At 38.4% G+C, this 19,055-nt stretch overlaps 1 protein-coding gene across 3 annotated transcripts in view; it reads left to right on the top strand.

Moving 5' to 3' along the window:
* The first annotated feature begins 339 nt into the window (after window positions 1–339).
* Window positions 340–19,055, top strand: part of LOC139453216 (cytosolic purine 5'-nucleotidase-like) — a 33,584-nt gene continuing 14,868 nt past the window's right edge. The window contains exons 1-8 of one of the 3 annotated variants that reach the window (XM_071234845.1): window positions 340–438; window positions 6,209–6,412; window positions 11,847–11,920; window positions 12,541–12,658; window positions 15,208–15,303; window positions 15,781–15,869; window positions 17,759–17,816; window positions 18,762–18,855. In XM_071234845.1, the coding sequence (XP_071090946.1) occupies window positions 6,315–6,412; window positions 11,847–11,920; window positions 12,541–12,658; window positions 15,208–15,303; window positions 15,781–15,869; window positions 17,759–17,816; window positions 18,762–18,855 (627 nt within the window). In that variant the 5' untranslated portion in view covers window positions 340–438; window positions 6,209–6,314. Of the gene's footprint in view, window positions 439–4,141; window positions 4,255–6,208; window positions 6,413–8,305; window positions 8,328–11,846; window positions 11,921–12,540; window positions 12,659–15,207; window positions 15,304–15,780; window positions 15,870–17,758; window positions 17,817–18,761; window positions 18,856–19,055 lie in introns of those variants that run through there. The other 2 variants (XM_071234846.1, XM_071234847.1) reach the window with 2 other exon arrangements.

The following is a 19,055-nucleotide window of genomic DNA, read 5'->3' as shown; positions in this document are numbered from 1 at the left end:
AAAAATACATGCCACAGACTGCTACAAAAAAATACCTTGCCACAGACTTGACAGAATATAATGTAGCATAGGTAGACAGGAACCCAGTCTAATATCAGTAGCGCCATCAAGCTCCTCACGGCGATATCCAGTTCGCTGTAAGGAGCTTTGTCTTGCAAAATAGTTCGTTATTGTTTCTCAATATACATTCACACGAGTCTATGTATTATGTTCTTAGTAAATCATTGCCAATTATGGTGATTTTAAAAGCCAATACTTATGCTTCAGGACTACAAGTAATGCCAATTACGCTAATGTTTATGGCAGATGACCTAGATTCTATATCACTGCGCCAAACAGCTGACGATAAGACGTCTAGTCTAACAACTTGCGTTCGACATTTGACAGCTTTACCTCTTAGAACGTACTAGATAAGAATAGTGCTACCTCTGTAGACATGTGAGTAATACGCATATATACACTGATTTCTTTTCAAGATTAGATTATTGCAATTGTAGTTATTTCTGGGCTATCAGTAATGTAAAAGTGTTATTTCATTGAACATTTGAAGGCGATTTTGACCTGAAAGATAGCTCCTCGGAGACCTAGTGCAGTCCAGTTATGAGAGTAATCTGTTGCTAGATTAACCTAATATTATGTGTAATTCGTGTGAAGGCAAACATGATCATTTGCTTGTGGGATAATAGGTTTTGGGTGGACACGAAGCTGGATTGGCGAGGTCACTTGGTTCAGATCGAACTGCACCATTTAATTTCAATTTTTCATACAGGCTTAGACATGAGAGGCGTTGACGTTGTTGGAAATTGAGTAGATCTAAGAAAGAGAGTTTATGGATGTCAACTTTTATTATGAGGAACACAACGTTTTGGAGTATATGCTTACTGAGTTACTCCTTCATCGGGTGATCTCACCTGATGAAGGCGTAAGCATGCATATATATATACCTCATAATAAAGAAGATATGACATCCATTAACTCTCTTCCTTATGTGTATCACTTCTAAATGCCATTCAAAGACTAGATCTACGTTTACATATTGTTTTGTTCATATGGAGATATTTGCAATGATCAAGTCCACAGAATGTTCTAGTAATTATCAGAACAAGATTTTGTCAATGAATCATTTCTAATCTATATTGTTGACTTATGAAATTGTCGTACAAGTGTTTTGTGATTCAGCTAGATAGATCTGCAGCTGGTATACCCATTGGTTTTCAAACTCTTAAGAAACAGTCATAGTTTTCTCTCTTAACATATGAACAACTTAAAACATCTCATTTGTTCATAAAAGACAACTGTCTCTTAAGAACAAGCCATCATCAGAGTATTTGCAATTTCTGTGTGATACTACAACCCCTGTTATAGCGCGAGTAAACGAGATAAACATGGCTGTCTGAAAATGTCTGAAAACCTATGATCCGACGATACTAGTCCTCTTGTCCTGGGTAAAATTCATGATGAATAACATATGAAAATGACTATCATAGTAACAATACTCACTAATGCTTGTTGTTGTTGCTTTAGACCCGTGAAGATTCCTGGGTAGAATAGGTCTTCAGCAACCCATACTTGCCGAAAAAGGTGACTATGCTTGTCGTAAAAGGCGACTAACGGGATTGGGTGGTCAGACTCGTTGACTTGGTTGATGCATGTCATCGATCCCAATTGCGTGGATCGATGCTCATGATATTAATCACTGGATTGTCTGGTCCAGACTCGATTATTTCCAAACCGCCGTCATATAGCTGGAATATTGCTGAGTGCGGCGTAAAACAACAAACCAACAAATGTTGTTGCTTTAACTGTTAAAGCGGTCGCCTTCTGCCTTAGCGACCGCCTCTGTGGTCAAGCTGTAGAGCAGAAGGTCCAGAGGTTCGATCCCTGGCGAGTTATACCAAAAGACGTTTAAAGATGGTACTTGTTGTTACCCTGTCTGGCGCTCAGCATTAAGGGGCTCAGAGTCAGTATACTGTGTCTGAGAGGGGTATTCATGTTAAACTGCAGCATGGTATCTCTGTGGGCTAGCACTATCAGTCCGGACTAGTACAAGCATCCACACACACATGTGCATGCATGTCGCTATATCAGTGCAATAATCTTGGACGCAACGTTAAACCCCCTTTCACCTCACCATCTGCCTTAGTCATGTTAGTATTTTCGGCTGACCTGTCTCTCTTTGGGACTCATGCGTGTGAGTAGGGTACACATATCTATTGCAAGTTTTGGAATTTCTGTGTTTGTATTGATATGATTTCTATTTTTTGTTTATTGATATAATATTATGACTTTTAGATGGGGCTATGTAATTATCATCATAAGTCAATTAAGCACCCGATGAAAACATTTATCGCCCAGGTTGGCGATATGGCAACAGTCCCTTTGTGTCAGTGTTGTTTGAATAGCAGTGTTGATTGACATTAATTGTATTAGTTGAATTGTGTTTCTAGTGTTGTTAAAGTAACAGAAAACTGTTTATCTCACACATGATTCTGATCATGTGACATCTAGTTTATCCTACCTTCATGAGGTGATAGCTGTTGTATCATCACATTGTTATAAATATTCTTTCCACTTTCTTTCCAATCATGATCATGACAAAAACAGTTAGTTTTTCCCAGAAGAGGGTAGTAGCGCATGCACATCTTTTAAAAGATGATATTTGTCCAATCCACAAATGTCAAACCTGAAAGTATGTTAGATTCAGCCAATCAGAGCACCATTTTTCTTGTGTGACCTTTGGGAGGGAGCACAAAGTCTTTCCTTTCCTTTCGTTTGCTGCAGATAAATTTTAATCTCTATGATATCAGAAATTCAACCATGTTTTTGTGTATTCACTATTATTTGTAACATACTACTATTGTTTTTGGTCATTTGCACTAGGGCTGGGACAAGTCAAAATATTCTACCCAGGTATTAGGGCTGGGACGGATAACTCGGGTACTTGGGTCAGGTACCAAGGAAGGTACCCACAGGACTACCTGGACCTACAGTCATGTGATATATTGTTTAACGATAATAACAATAAGACTCCGTCATTACACTACAAGTTGCTAATGTTCACATTTTTTTCTGACTGTTTATATGAATATGTTTGAGTAAAGATAAAGCTTCAGTCAACTTCAATGCACGCAAGATCAGATCCTGTTATACGTGTATCAAACTAGTCTTTGCCAGGGCCCCAGTTGCGTTGTAAAACAATTCCCAATCGGACATTTTGTTCCCCGCTCTTGATACCAACAGCTGGTAAACTGGGAGGGTCGAGTAACAGATGGTTGAGTACCTAGGTAGTAAATTTTCACTCGTCCCAGCCCGACCGGGTGTTAAAACATCTTACAATTATGTTTCATATTGGCAGCATTAGAAGCTAACAGTTTTAGACCACTAGTCCTTATAATGATAACATATAGCAAAACCCTTAAAAAGAGCATATTTCTACTAGTCCTTATGATACCTTAACTATTAGGCAGTTCGGCTGGGACTACATGACTAGTGCCAATTTCTATAAGATGATGTTGTTAATTTCAATTACCGTCCTCCTGTTGTTGTACATTTTGTTTGTTACCATTTGTTTGGTTGTTTATGTATGCATAGGTGGCTGTTTCATAAGTTCATTATGTCCATATGTATTTTTGATGAAAAAACTTTCAGAACTTCAGAGTTTACACAGAGTAACAATCTGTGTCAAAAATATTTTCACATAGATTTTAGTGTTATTGTATGGGACACTAGTGGCTAAAGTAGCAGATTGGAATAATAGAAGTAGATGCTGCAGCCTGTGTTAAAATGTTTTCGTGTCTATGTGCCTGAATATGGTTTTCAGAATTTTTATTGAATATATTGACAATTGTGATTGTTAATAATGATAGAGCTCTATTATAAGGCTCCGGTCTGGTGGTTAGAGTTGCAGACGGCCTTAGTTATTAGTATGATATTGAGGGCATACAGAAGGAGCATGGACTGAACATGTGGGTCAGGGTGGCAGAGTACGGAGAGGTGGAGTAAGTGTTGCGTCTACATGGGCTATATATCTGGAGATCACATGATCACTGAGTGTTCCTCTCAGGAGTAGATAGATCAGGTTACCCTAGCTCTGCAGCAAGTGGCTGCTTTGTAGGCCTGTTACTTTCCCTCTTGTATGTCTCACCCATGTTATGTACTTGAGGAAGTAGTTGTAAACACAGATGTACAGAACTCAGTTGTGTGCCAGTGTGTTATAGTTCGATCATCATACAGGGGCTCTACATCCTACTTCAGGTAACTCACACTACCCAATGCTTACTGTCACAGGGCAAATCTCAAATATTGAATCTTGTCATCTTCTGCATGTTGTGTTTTAGAATCTGATCTGAAGGTTGTAATTTCTCCCTAATAACCTTATTATTTGAGGATAGCTGCTATGAGCTATAGGATGAGTCACATCCAGCTGTTTCTACCACTATGGGAAAGGTAGCGAAAGTTTCACTGTTTGATTAAGCATGAAAGTCTGAGTTTTCTTGTCACAAACGCTTATGTTAAAAGTTGTGATTTAGGAGACCTCTGGATTCAAATACTATAGGCACAGATCTTTAGGACCTGTGGCATGGCTACTACGTAGCACTAAAACCAAATGCTGACAATTTGAAATTGTTACAAAAATGTAATTAAGAAACAGTTTTAATAAAAAGAACCGCCTCCATGGTCTAGTGGTAGAGCGTCCGCCCGGAGAGTGGAAGGTCCGGGGTTCGATCTCCGGCCGCGTCATACCAAAAGACGTTAATAGATGGTACTTGTTGTTACCCTGTCTGGCGCTCGGCATTAAGGGGCTAAAACAAGGACTGGTCGGCTCAGAGTCAGTATACTGTGTATGAGTGGGGTATTCATGTTAAACTGCGGCATGATATCTAAGTGTGCTATCACTATAAATCGGCATCAGTCCGGACTAGTACAAGCAGCCACATACACACATGTGCATGCATGTCGCTATATAAGTGCAATAATCTTGGACGCGACGTTTCACCTCACCTTCAAGAAAATGAAACAGGTTGACCTGGTTGTGAAGATTCTAATTGATCAGTTGGTTCTATAGTGTTGTGTTTGCTTGTTGCATTAATATTTGAGGATATCTGGGTTTGATCACAATGGTCAATTTGCACTGAGTGTTATGTCCAGAACGAGGGGGGATATCTGTTTTAGATTTATTGTACAGGCCTGCATGTGTTTGGTCTGTGTTTGATAATCGTTCTATGTGAAAGAACATGTCCATCATGTTCATGATGTTTGCTTACGTTCCCTAGCTATGACCCTGGACCCCAGGATATCCTTACTTTTTAACACTATATATTGGCGTAAAGATACTCAAGATATCCAAATTGCCATGGTTTCAAATGTTGTTGCTTAATATCCATGATTATGATAATGTCAGTGATTCAATTTTCTATTGCTCAGTTTTAGCACTATGTCATAATTGTCTGTGTTTGTTCCATGAGCCTGGAAAGAGGAATAACGGTGGTTAGATCCTTGCCCGCGTCATACCAAAAGCTGTTTAAAGATGGTACTTGTTGTTACCCTGTCAGACGTTGGTCATTAAGGGGCTAAAACACAGACTGGTCGGATCAGTCAGTATGCTGTGTCTGAGTGGGGTAATGATGTTAAACTGCAGCATGGTATCTCAGTGGGCTAGCACTATAAGTCAGCATCAGTCTGGATGAGTACAAGCAGCCACTAACAGACACACATGGTGTAATTGAGCTAGTCTGCCTGAATCCAATTAAATGATTTGATCATGTTGATATTTATTATTTAAGAACCAATTATTGTTTAGTATGTATTCTTACCACAATATTTAGTGTGAAGGGCAAATAGCTTTCTTTTATTTCGATGTTAGTTCTTTCTTTATCGACAATTGATCATGATGATGGAGCATTGACACTGCAATTTGGAAAATTTGGAAATGTAACAAGAGAATGAACTTAACCTGTTTTGTACTTGTTACCATGGTTACAGTGTTGCTAAATTAAAAACATTAAGATTCCGGTGGTGCATTTATTTAACATCCTTTGTCGCCTTTATCATCATGATCATGTTTATATGTCTTTTTCTCTTGTTATTGTTAAACAATATACAGGAAATTGGCTAAGGAAAAAAGTGATTTACATAATTAATAATTAGTGGTTGATGTAGAACTTCACAGAAGAAGAAGATAATAATTCATTTGTCTAATGTTTTGCAGAAAAATCAGAACTGTTTTGAAGCTCTGAGTTCCAAGTCCACCTGCGAGCACTGTTTGAGGACTCAAGATCTGCACATTGCCTGAGCTCAACTCCTACCGGCACACCATGGCTGCTCCGGCCATAGCAAACGGTGCCAGCACCAATGGCGTCCATAACACCAGTGATCCTTGTCCTCGCAGATACAGGAGAGAGCCTCATCACAGGTGAGAGTAGACGGTAACTTCTTGCATGTGCATCACTACGTTTTCTCCTGAGACAATACTTACTCTTTGAACATGTTGAAAGTAGATTTCAGTAATTGATCATTGTTGCAAAATAACCTATCATTTCCAGTAATTTCTTTTCATCAGTTCTAACAGCCTGAGTGATTGCATCGATGCATTGGCAATGCTATCTTACTGATTTATGTAAGACGAGCTGGGCTGCTGATTGCATGTTAGAAACATTACCAGACATTTCTGTGTGGTGAAGCCGTGCGCGATACAATTTTACAACTGTTTTGACGGATCTTTGTGGTTGTTTTTACTGGGACATCTCAACGACTTCTGTGAGGTAAGTATCATTAGAGCATCGGACTTTAACATTATTATTATTAACAACCAGGTTGAACTCCTAACATTACAAACAAATAATGTTGTTTATTGTCATGAATTTCGGGAAAGTTTAGATATTGACTGCTTTCGTAAACACACATCTTTAGTTAACAACTCAACTTGATGGTATTTAATTAGGCATACTTGATGTTCATGAAAACGCTGCTGAATCTAGTTACAGCAGTAGAAACTTAACATTTTTAGTTCACTAGTCCTTATTATCATAACATATAGCAAAACCCTTAAAAATGGCAATTTCTACTGGTCCTTCTGATACCTTAACTATTGGGCAGTTTGGCAAGGACTATGAGACTAGTGCCAATTTCTAACGCTGACCTGTTAACTTTGTAAGAATAACACAGTGATGATTGATATTTGACTCTTGGAATAATAATTGTAGCTCGATGGGTCAGTTTGGTTATGATTAACTTGCAACTAAATTTATTTAAAACAAAGTAGATGTGATCCAATACACTGATCCAGAATCACTTAACAAGCTGAATATAGATTTAGACAATAATTTATTTGAATAGTTGTTGAGTTAGATACATAGCTGGGTAGGTAGATGCCTTGGTAAAGGTCCCACCCAATCCACCCCAAAACCCTCGGGGTTGGTGGATGTGATCGTATGTAGCTGTGGAGACAATTATATTTGAGAGACTTCATGCCCCGTTTCCACCAGAATAAAAGAACACAAGAACTCTGTTGCCAAGTCTGATATGAAAACTCCTTCTTCTTGCACCCCAACAATCCTGACCACAATATTTTATGGCAAGGAGCCAAAATTCTCAACACCAATACGAATCACTGGAAAAAAGGGAAACAGGAAGAAACTAGTAAGTTTCCAAAGAAACAAGCCAGCCATAAGAGTTAACAAGGCATCTACTTGCCCAGCATTTTTAGTCCACTGTGCTGTAGACAATCATTGCCCCCCAAATGGACACTTTCATTGTTATGATGTAACATTGTCATACATTGTTACCCAAGTCACTTTTTGTTCTCACATCCTGCTTCATCACCCTGTTTTCACTGCAGCTTAATTAATTACATGTAGTTAATCTTATTGGCTTCCCTGTTGAAATTGTTATCTGTATACATTAATTCCACCCTGGTAATCATATCAACATGTATAGATATCAACTCACATATGCTGACTCAGTGTAATGTTGATAAAGGCTCAGAAGTGACCCAGACACATTACATCTCCACGAAAAGCTGCAAAATTGCTGATGCGGCGTTAAGCTTTAATCACTCAAAATTCCAAAAATAGATTTATTTATTAAAACTTTCACGTCTTCAAAATTAACGAGTCTCTCGCATATTTATAGGACAGTATACACTCCTGACTGTGTAAGTTTTCTTCTGCTGCAAAGATTAATAATAATAGAAGGCTGTAATATAGAGATTTGTTAAGCATATTGCTGAACATTTTACAAGTTAAAGCCCTCTCTAATTTCCTTCAAGTAACTTTATTTATTTTAAACAGCTTAACACTGGGAACGGGCCTGGCCATACATCATCCCAGGTATAGTAGTGCGTGGCAGAGCAGACCAAAAGATCCCTGGATTTGAAGATGGGTTAGGCAGAGTTCAAGGTTAACATAAGTGTGCTGGTTCGAGACAAGTGAACTTAAGAAAGGACTAGTGACATTTCCTGGCAGACTACCAATTTTACCTGATGGATAATGATTTTTGCATACTAGTGAAAATAAACTTTAATTTGTACCCCTGGTTTCAGGTTATACATTGGTTGATTATGTGTTGTCATTCCCTGATGGTGTAGTCACAATCACTATTTACAATGATACAAATGAATATGTTTACATACAATTATTTGTAGGTATTTGTAGAACATTTGCTTGGATTCTATAAACTGCATTGGTAAAACCCAGTGGTTTATAATGTGTCTAAATAAGTCCCCAGCAACATATGGTTGCTGTAAGAGAGGATATAATGGTTTAGACGTCTGGGTGTGGTGGGTTAATAGGTTGCGAGTTGTCTAACTTGATCATGTTGATGACATGGGGAGTTGCTCATAATATCAATCACAGGGTTAGAACAAAACTGAAAAGTTTTAATAGTTTAAATGTCATAATAATGTTAAACAATGGAGAAATTTGAAAATTTGTACTAGCCCACAGCAATTTGTACTAGCCCCGGGCTAGCAGGCTAGTGTCAATTTCCAACCCTGAATCACTAGTTGTCTGATCCAGCCACAGATTATTTACAGGCTGCTGTTACATGGTATATCAGCTGTGATATTGCTGAGTGCGGTATCAATAAACAAACATTACTTTCACTCATGCTTACGTGATAGTGGTGTCACATCTCATCCAAAAGCAGTAGGATTATTCAGCTACACTATATTAAAACACATTAATGGTGTAAAGGCATGTAGATAAAAATAACTTACCATACTGGAATTGGAGGTTGATCATATATTTTTTTTCTGTCAAAGAATTCAATTTATTTTGCAAAATGTACAGTTGTCGTAAAGTATATTGTGCGGCAGTTAGCAGATTTATTGCCTTGAACATGATTAGAGACAATTGGAAAGGTAGAATAATACGCAATATCATTTTCAGTTTGGTTGAGTTTTAAACTGATTCTCTTTGTTGCTGGAAATAAAATAAGACAAAATATAATGTTTCTGTCTCAAACTAATACTTTATTGCAAGATATACATGCTGTGAAGGTAAGTGAATTGGAATGGTAGAAGAAAATGCTTTAGGCAGCATCCTGGTGTTGAAATGATGCACATTATCAAAATGTAGCTCATAATTCACTTAAACTTATTATGAATAAAATGCAGGGATGTTAAATCTCTGCGGAAACACGGAACATCACGTTTTTTAAAACTGCAGTCCTCGGAAAAAATCATCTTCCTCGTAAAAATATAATCAAAGATTTATAGAAAATTCTTCGAAAAATATAATCGTGTTTACAGACAACCGTCATGGATTGTCCTGTTTTTGAAATTTTGCTGCATCCGCCATCTTTGTTTATTTAGTTGACTTTTGTAATAAACTTATTACATTTCTTGGTATGAATGTTGTCCAAACTGCACGAAATTGCTTAAAATGCAACCAAATGTTTAAAAATTTTCAGCTTGTTTGCATTGACATTTGATTGTGTACAATAATTCAAGACTTCTGTGAGGGAGATATTAAACAGCAAGCGGTTAACATTGACTTTATTCAACTCAAGAACTGAACTGTAGCGGATCGTTACAGGACTACCAGTGCAAACACTTACTCAAATGTGTGAGCAATTACAAGGCAAATGATGCAATCACTCAGACTGATTTAGCTGCACTTGTGTCACAAGTCATTGTGCTAAACACAATAATGTAATTGTTGTAATGGGATGTTTTAGTGAAATCTGATATACTGGTATGGATATTTGTTCAGCATAGCCTCTTTTGTAATTACGTTTGACATGAGGCAGTGTTGTGGATTTACAGTTCAGTTCCTTTGCCAGGCAGAATGGGGCAAACAACAGTTTTGTTCACTATGGGTCCTGCTATCATAACTTGATTTAGATAATCTTATGTTTATGATTTTTACTGACATTTGCCCTTGATCAGGTTGATTGGCATTTGAGAGTGGCTAGATGATTCTGTGTATAGCCCAAGGCAATGTCAGACAAGTCCATTTTATGAACGGGGGGTTAAATTTGGTCTTTTCCACATATTTTCACAATTTTCATGTCAATTATCTGTACCTTTTCTCCCAATACCGTTTGTCATATCTCTCCCACTTTTAGAAGAGATCATTCGGCCATTGCATTGATCTACGTTGCCCAGCTACATTTAGGGGAACAAGTCACTATACACTCCCCTCTCAAAAATAACGTCGTCGAAAATATGTCATCAAGTTTTAAGCTAGTTATTATACTGTCCATCGTCGACAGTGTTTAATTAATATTGCCTAACTCATTCAAGTCACATAATGGCTTAAATATTGCCGACGTGACTTCAATTAAACTCACTCACTCACTGACTGCAAGCACATGTTTGAATCTCTAGAAATGACATCATGATAGGACAATGTTTTATTAAGTCAATTCTTATAATTTTTTCATCACAATTTCTTACCTCAAACGATGTAGACCAAGATCTAAACACAATTTCATTTACATACGTGTCACTTCATGTTTACACTGACAGCCATACAACAACCAGCTATATTGCGGAGTAAAATGTGTTAGTTATCATTGATCAACTGGCCGATCATTGAAAGGTGAATAAAGATCCGTCAAACAGACAATAAGGTTAATTCATAGATTGCTGGAGACGGTCAATGTCAGCCTAGGAACGGATCGAGTCGATACTACGATAGTTTAGATGTGCATTTCTTCGTTTATTCATTAGGATGGGCCGTAGCGAGGATATTCGTGAACAATCATGCAGTCACGCTCTCTGACATTTCTCAATGTATACTGAAACACTGAGACCAAGAATAAAGGTTCTAAATGATCAGAAAGAACGCTTATGCATGTTTTTTCGTGCTAGGGAATTCCCAGGGGTTTCCCCAGGATTGTGGAAGTAGTCCGTCAGTGTTTACGTCATTTCAAGAACACGGCCTCGTGAAAAACGTATGAACGTCAAATTGTGTCGTTCATACACTCATGAACGTCAATTTCGCGGCCATGTGACCGACCTCTCGTCCAATGAAAAAGCCGTATATCGTGTAAACTTCAAATTAAAAAATTATTGTGAATTAAACCACACTGTGTTTCTTAATTGTTCTTTGAGATTTATCGTGTAGTTATTGCCTTTATCCCCATAAAGTACTGGCACTCCTGTTTTATCTATTACTTGGCACTGACTAGACAAGTGACAGTACTGTAGCTCTGTACTGTAGCTCTGTACTGTAGCTCTGTACTGTAGTTCCGTCCTGTAATTCTGTCCTGTAACTTTGTCCTGTAACTTTGCTCTGTTGGCCTCCTGAACAATACTGGTTGTAACCCAGAATATGTTCATCTTGCTGTACTTGTGTCATGACTATAATCACTTGGTTGTGACTGAGTTGCATCTGTTTCAGAGTCTTTGTCAACCGTAGCCTGCATCTGGAGAAGATCAAGTTCTTTGGCTTTGACATGGACTATACACTTGCAGGTGAGGAATTTACACCATGGACATGATTAAAAAGGTAGAAGATGGGTGTCTGCATTTTGTAGCTTTTACATTCACTTTACTTCAGTGGGTGAGTGAGTGAGTGAGTTTGGTTTTACAACACTTTGAAAAGTGTTTCAGTTATATCACGGCATGTCAGCTTTATCTGAGAGGGAACCCCAAAGTGATGCAGGTTTTAGAAGTTTAGCACTTTGGTGAAACCCATGAGCATTAGTATGGTGCTGTCAAACACACACACACACACACTCACACACACACACACACTCACACTCACACTCACACTCACACTCACTCTCACACTCACACTCACTCTCACACTCACACACACATGTGCATGCACGTCGCTATATAAGTGCAATAATCTTGGACGCAAAGTTAAACCCAATTTGATGTTGGGGAGAGGAATGGCTGCAGCTTGTCCATTTACAGGTACATCAGTATTATGTATAAGTAATTAGCTCAACTGATCTGAAACAACTTTCGTTGCTCATGATATTTCATTTAGTTCTGATCAAAATGTCTAATGACATCATAAGCAATAGGGCACAAATTTTGAAAGTGAAGGAATTAGTTATGTAAAGTATTGTGATTGTTTGTTTCAGTGTACAAGTCACCACAGTATGAGACGATGAGCTTTGACCTCTTGAAACAGAGGCTATTGACCATTGGCTATCCCAAGGAGATCGGAGTGTTTGAGTATGACCCCTCCTTTCCTGTCAGGTGAGTTGGAAGATGAAATTACACTTTGTGATTCATCAGTTTTGATAATGTTTCCTAGGAGGCGAATGTTTTCATTACGTATGTATTTTTATTCCTGTTTTATTCATGTTTATGCCCCTATGTACTGGAGTATGATATTCTGTTGTTTTCACATCCTTCCTGTTATCATTTATTATAAAGTAAGATCAGTTGTCATATCTATATTATCATGAGCAGCTTGTGTTTAACCAGTTATCATCTTGTAATAGTGTATTGCTGTGTATTCATATCATTTACCGGAACATGTTTCAAGGAACAGTGCTGTTACCAAACAATCAACATGATCAAGTGTCTTGATACGTAATAGAGTTCATGAGAATCTGTTGATTCTTTTTCTGGCATCAACAGATACGAGTGAATTCCCTGATTATGACCTGTAGTTGCGTCAGTTTGACTCTAAATGCATGTTCAGAACAGCCAGTGAATTCCTAGCTCAGAATCTACTGCAGTATCAATAGCATGACGTCATTATTAAGGTACAATACGATACTTATTGCGATACTCATATTGCGGTCAGATCGCATGGAAACTTCTTGATTATTATTATTATTTCAAAGCAGGTTCAAAAGGACATATGTTCGTAGCAGCTATTTTTAGAAGTGTACTTGAAACGCTAATTACAACACATTTTGCAATATTTTACTGACAAAATGCTGGGGGATCTTGCAACGAGTAGTAAGTAATATGTTTTACTAAAAAATGTATCGTGTATCGTATCATCGCACGAAAACTCATGATGCACTATTGTGCAGATGTATCATTTCACCCCTACATGCGGGGGCATGGGTGGCCCAGTCGTCTAAGGCTCCACAATTCGCTGTGCAGAGTCGCGTCCCTTATACACGCCTGAAACCTATGATTGTGGGTTTGAATCCCGGTTCGCCCCGATTATGTTTCTAGGTTTGTCAGCACCATACCCGTGCTCGAGGGTTTCACCGAAGTGGTAAACGTCTGAGACCTGCATCACTTCAGTCTTTCCTCCCACATTAAGCTGACACACTGTGATATGACTGGAATACTGTTAAAAGCGGCGTTAAACCAGACTCACTCACTCACCCCTACATGCAAGTCAAGCCAATAGCAGTGCATTATTTTGGCCCTAACTGGTCTAGGACGAGTCAGACAGTTGATTGTTACTATGTGTTTCCCATTGTTAAAACATTCATAATATTCGGACCTATTTTAAATAGACCAGATAGTCTTTGTGACAAAAACAGAAAAAATAGCCTTTAATGGTACAGGATTTGTAAACCAGTTGAGCACAACTCCAAATGAATATCTTGTCTTGGGCAATATTTCCCAATGACTGAAGGAATGATTTGAACAATTTGAAGTTCTTACGAATATGAAAGTGTTTGAGTCTTTTGACCCAAATAAAAACTGAACATATCAATGTCAAAAAGATTTAATAGAGACAAACATTTTGTGCACAATGCCTAACCATGTTTACTATTGTTTACTATTGTTTACTATTGTTTACTATTGTTTACAGTGTAACTGTACTATTATGATTATCCTGATGTCATGTAACTTCAGATGCTGATTTGATTATACAGACTTGGTAAATCGCATTTCATATGTCTCATATTCCATGATATACATTGTTTCAACATTGATAATCTTTTATTTCTTTAAGCAAGCATTTCCATCAAGGCCAAAAACCTTGAAGTCAGATCAGTGGGATTAGCCTAGGTTTGTCTGACTTGAAGTTTTTATTGATGGAGAGGGACTAACCTCTAGCTGCAGCTACTAACATTGATAATGTGCCCTGTATGACTTGTTTGTCTGCTAGGGGGTAAGAGGCTCTCCATGGTACAGGCGATCAGATTGGGCTGGCACGGACTACCCAGCCCAGTAGCCGGCCCAGCCAGTAGCCGTTCCAGCTAGACACAGGCGGGCGTGTATGTTAGCGTGGTCTACACTCTCTCACTTGAGGTTTTCTTTATATTATTGTAGTGTTTGCTGTGTGCTACACTCTCATAGGGACAATAGCTTGCCGTAATTGACAAGCAAACACACTCATCATCATTAAATGTAGTTAGTGAAAACGAATAATTCCAAACTTCTCAAATTTATTCAATGAAAATATATATTTTTTCACCTTTTGGAAAGAACAATTTTGCAGGATTTTTCCTGAATGATTTCAGTTTGTAAATCTGCCCATGCATGATGTAATTTCAGTAATCAGTTTTCAGTGATTATTTATATCTTACTTGAATGAGCAGATAAGGATAAGTTTGTTTCATTCACTAGTAGTTTTATTTGAGGCTTGTGTGTGTTGACAACAGTAGATTGTCGGAGACATGTAGATCTTGTCTGTCCAAGTGCAGCTGTGTACACAAAGAGCACACTTTAAGATCATCTCATGGAATGACACCTATGAAATTCTGAATGCAGTTATAAGATCTCATTCTTGTGTAACTGTACTACATAAGATAGACAGTATAGGTGTCCTGTTAGGTTCTTCAGGACAATGTCTCCTTGTTGACCCTTCATCATATTTATTACAGAGGACTGTGGTTTGACAAGTGGTATGGTAACCTTCTCAAGGTGGATGCCTACGGAAACATACTCGTCTGTGTGCATGGTTTCAACTTCCTCAAACCGTAAGTAAGCAAGTGTGTTGGTAGAGACAATATGATTGATTCCTTGGCACTGACTTCACCTGTAACCACCCTAACATCTACAAACTACAATAGTATGCCTGGTTAACACTTGTTGGTATCATGATAGTCTTGCACAGTTGTTTCAAGAAGTGACTTCAATATTATTTTATCTTATCATGACTCATACTCATTGCTTATCTCTACTCATTTCTGAAAGGTAGTTGAAACTTCCTGAACTGTGTTTCCCGGAGAACAGAGAAACTATCTCACTATGTCTCATTAAACCAAATGCACTCACCCTTTCTTAATACGTAATACAGATTTATTGGATATAGAATTGTACTCTTATGTAGTGGTTGTTGTGATATGAAATTCATAATCATTGTAAGTAATATTATCATAATTATGTTGATGACATGCAACATCTTGTCTGTAGTTAAATAACCCATGAAACATCCGGCCTGATTCTATTTCCAGCAATGAGGTGGCAGAGCTTTATCCAAATAAGTTCTTGGCTCTGGATGAGAGGAGACTGTTTGTGCTCAACACACTATTTAATGTCCCAGGTTAGTATTCAGATGGGAGTTTAGGGGAGTTGATTGTGTAACGCTGTTAATTCTAATGAATTTGTACACTATTTCCCGTACATGTTTTAAGGTTATTGTCATATGTCAGTATCACTGAGGGTGCCAAAGCCCATCTTCCCTGAATCCTGAATACCATCTTATTTTTCACACTGCTCACCCCCTAAATCCTGAATACTACTTAGCACAAATGTCAAAAGCATTGAGAAAATGGTGCGATTTGAAGTTAAGTTACTGAAAAATACCGAAAACATAGATAAAACTTTTAAGTACGCTATTATATTTTTTGAATGATAAATCTGTGTACCAAGTACGATTTGGGTTTGTGTCACTCTTACCATGGTTACCATGGTTACCATGGTTACCATGCTTACTGTTGATTTCCGAATAATCTCTAAATAGAACACTGAATCGTGTGTACCCAAACGGGGTTGACAGCCTCATCTTGGATAGAATGTAGACATGATTAAACAGGTAGGTCAATGGGTCATAGTCCATCTGTAGGTCACTGACCCAACCCGTTACTGATATGCTGACCAAGCATATCTACAGCTATGCATTGTCGACTTGCCAAGCATGTTTGGCCTGTATTCAACAGACTGGCCCATTGTATAATGGATGACCTATTTTTGGCCTACTGACCCCGAGTGACCCCGAGTGACCCCAAGTGACCCCAGGAGATGGGTCACCTGGATACATGCACAGTATGACAGTGTATTCATCAGGGTTTGGATTAGTGTGAAAACGAGTATACATAAAACACTATTTGGGTTTTGGATGACCATTTCACTTGACTTGGCTTGGGTCATTTTCACTAACAAACATCGGTTGTCTTATGTGTTCACAAAGTTATGGGGCATGATCTCACGTTTCTAGGTAAATTGGTCAGGGCTTATAGTGTCAGTCTTTGTCTAACATGGGTCTTAAGATAGTAAGGGGCTACATCAAAAGGGGAAATACTCCTTTATATCAAATCCTTGATTTTTTTCTAGTGGGAGCATGCAAATATGACTATGCATATTGTGTAACATTGAAGTTGGTCCTAAGGCCAGAGTTTTATTTTCGTTAACAGATTTTTTTTGCCCCAAATTGTGGTGGGTAGATAGAAAAAGTGAGAAAAAATTAATCACATTTCAAGTATTGTTTTTATTTTCTCAAAATGTTGAGTAGGTATGAAAGAAAAGTTAGGGTGAGAGTTAGTAGGATAACTTTTAAACAGGTTTTTATTATAGTATTTTTAATAATTTATGTATATCTATAGAGACAGTAAATGAGAGGTGTTTTTCCACTAGCTAGCATATAGTGCGTTTGGGGGCAGAGGATGTAGTCATCATCTCGTCTGTCTGTCTGTCTGTCCATCTGTCAATATTTTGTTTCCAAAGCATAACTTGAAAACCGCGATAGATTTTTCATCAAAACTTGGTACATGTTTTTACCAGGGGCTGAAGTGGTGCATTTGCTAGTGTGGGGGCCGGAGGAAATTTGTCATTTTCTGATGACTCTAGTTTTTCTATTGCCTTTAACTTATTTCTAGTCAACTATTATCTTGTTAAAACTATTTTAAAGTATGTAAATGTATAGCAATTAATTATGCTTGTTGTAAGAGGCTGATGGGATTGAGTGGTCAGGCTTGCTGACTTGGTTGATGCATGTCATTGAATCTGAATTGTGTGATTGGATGCTCACAGATGTCAATCACTGGATTGTCTGGCCCAGACTTGATTATTTACGGATCACTGTCATATAGCTGGAATATTGCTGAGTGAGGCATTAAACATCAAACAAACAAAACAAAAGGCCATGGTGTAAAGATTGCTCCTTGCAAGCAGGCTCTAGTGTATTTTTGGTTACCTGGTTTTTGTTTATTCCAGAAACCTACATGTTAGCCTGCATAATTGATTACTTTACGTCATGTCAACACTACACAAAGTAAGTAGCATTAGCCTTTTTTCAAATTATTCAGATCCATTTGCTAGTGGTCAGGACATTGTAAACATTGTGAAGGATGCCAATGTGAGTTATTACAAGCACCCTCAGCTAATTACTTCCACATGTTCAAATTAAAATGATTGAGGGTCTGGAAACATTGTTTATTGGGTTTCCAAGTCTTAAGTGGTGACCCAGGAATCTAAGGTACCTCAGTGTGCTGTGTAGAGTTGCGTCTTTCAGTCATTCGAGAATCTGGTGATTGTCGGTTCGAATCATGACTGTTCTCTGATTATGGGACTCCCAGGAGTGTAGAGAGTTGGTGGTTCAATCCCCATGCCATGTCCATACATGCATGCATGTCGCTATATAACTGCAATAATCTTGGAAGCGACGTTAAACCCAATTTCACCTCACCTCACCCAGGCCATGTCAAACCAAAACACGTTAGAAGGAGGTATTTGTTGTTTCCCTGCCTTGTGTTCAGCATAAAAAGAACATAACAAGGACTGGTTGGCTTGGAGTCAGTTAATGTGTCTGAGTGCGGTAACACTTCGGGCTTTCCTCCCACATTAAGCTGACACGCTGTGATATAACTGGAATAATGTTAAAAGTGGCGTTAAACCCAACTCACTCACTCACTCACTGAGTGGGTAAACTGCGGTGTGGTTCTTCAGTGGGCTAGCACCATTGAACAGGCATTAGTCCAGACCAGAACAAGCTCTGGTTTAGGTTTGCCAGCTTTATACCTGTGCTCCTGTTTTTCATCAAAGTGGTCAACATCTTCAACCTGCATTTCTTAGGTATTTTCGTCCCACATTAAACTTCCACATGGTGATATGACTAAAAACAAAATACTGTTCAAAGTGATGTTAAATCCAACTCACTTACTCACCCACAAAGAATGGCAACATGACATAGCTTATGATCTGGAGGTCTGTGTTTCAGGGAGAAGGAAGGTGTACGGAGTGGAGAACTGTACATGTCATTCAAGTCAATCTTCCAGGATGTCCGCTCAGCTGTTGACTGGCTTCATTACAATGTGAGTTGAGTCAGCAGATCAATGCTATCCTTGTTTGTACACAACACGACCCCCTCCGTGGTCTGGTGGTAGAGCATCTGTTAGATCCCGGGCGTGTCGTACCAAATACGGTTAAAGATGGTACTTGTTGTTACCCTATTTGGCGCTCAGCATTAAGGGGCTGAAACAAGGACTGGTCGACTAGGAGTCAGTATACTGTG

The sequence above is a fragment of the Haliotis cracherodii genome, unplaced genomic scaffold (genome assembly GCF_022045235.1).
Source record: "Haliotis cracherodii isolate W230 unplaced genomic scaffold, xgHalCrac1.p SCAF_9, whole genome shotgun sequence".
In the NCBI taxonomy this organism is placed as follows: domain Eukaryota; kingdom Metazoa; phylum Mollusca; class Gastropoda; order Lepetellida; family Haliotidae; genus Haliotis; species Haliotis cracherodii.
The sequence above is the reverse complement of the archived record's forward strand: the minus strand, read 5'-3'. Positions and strand labels throughout refer to the sequence as shown.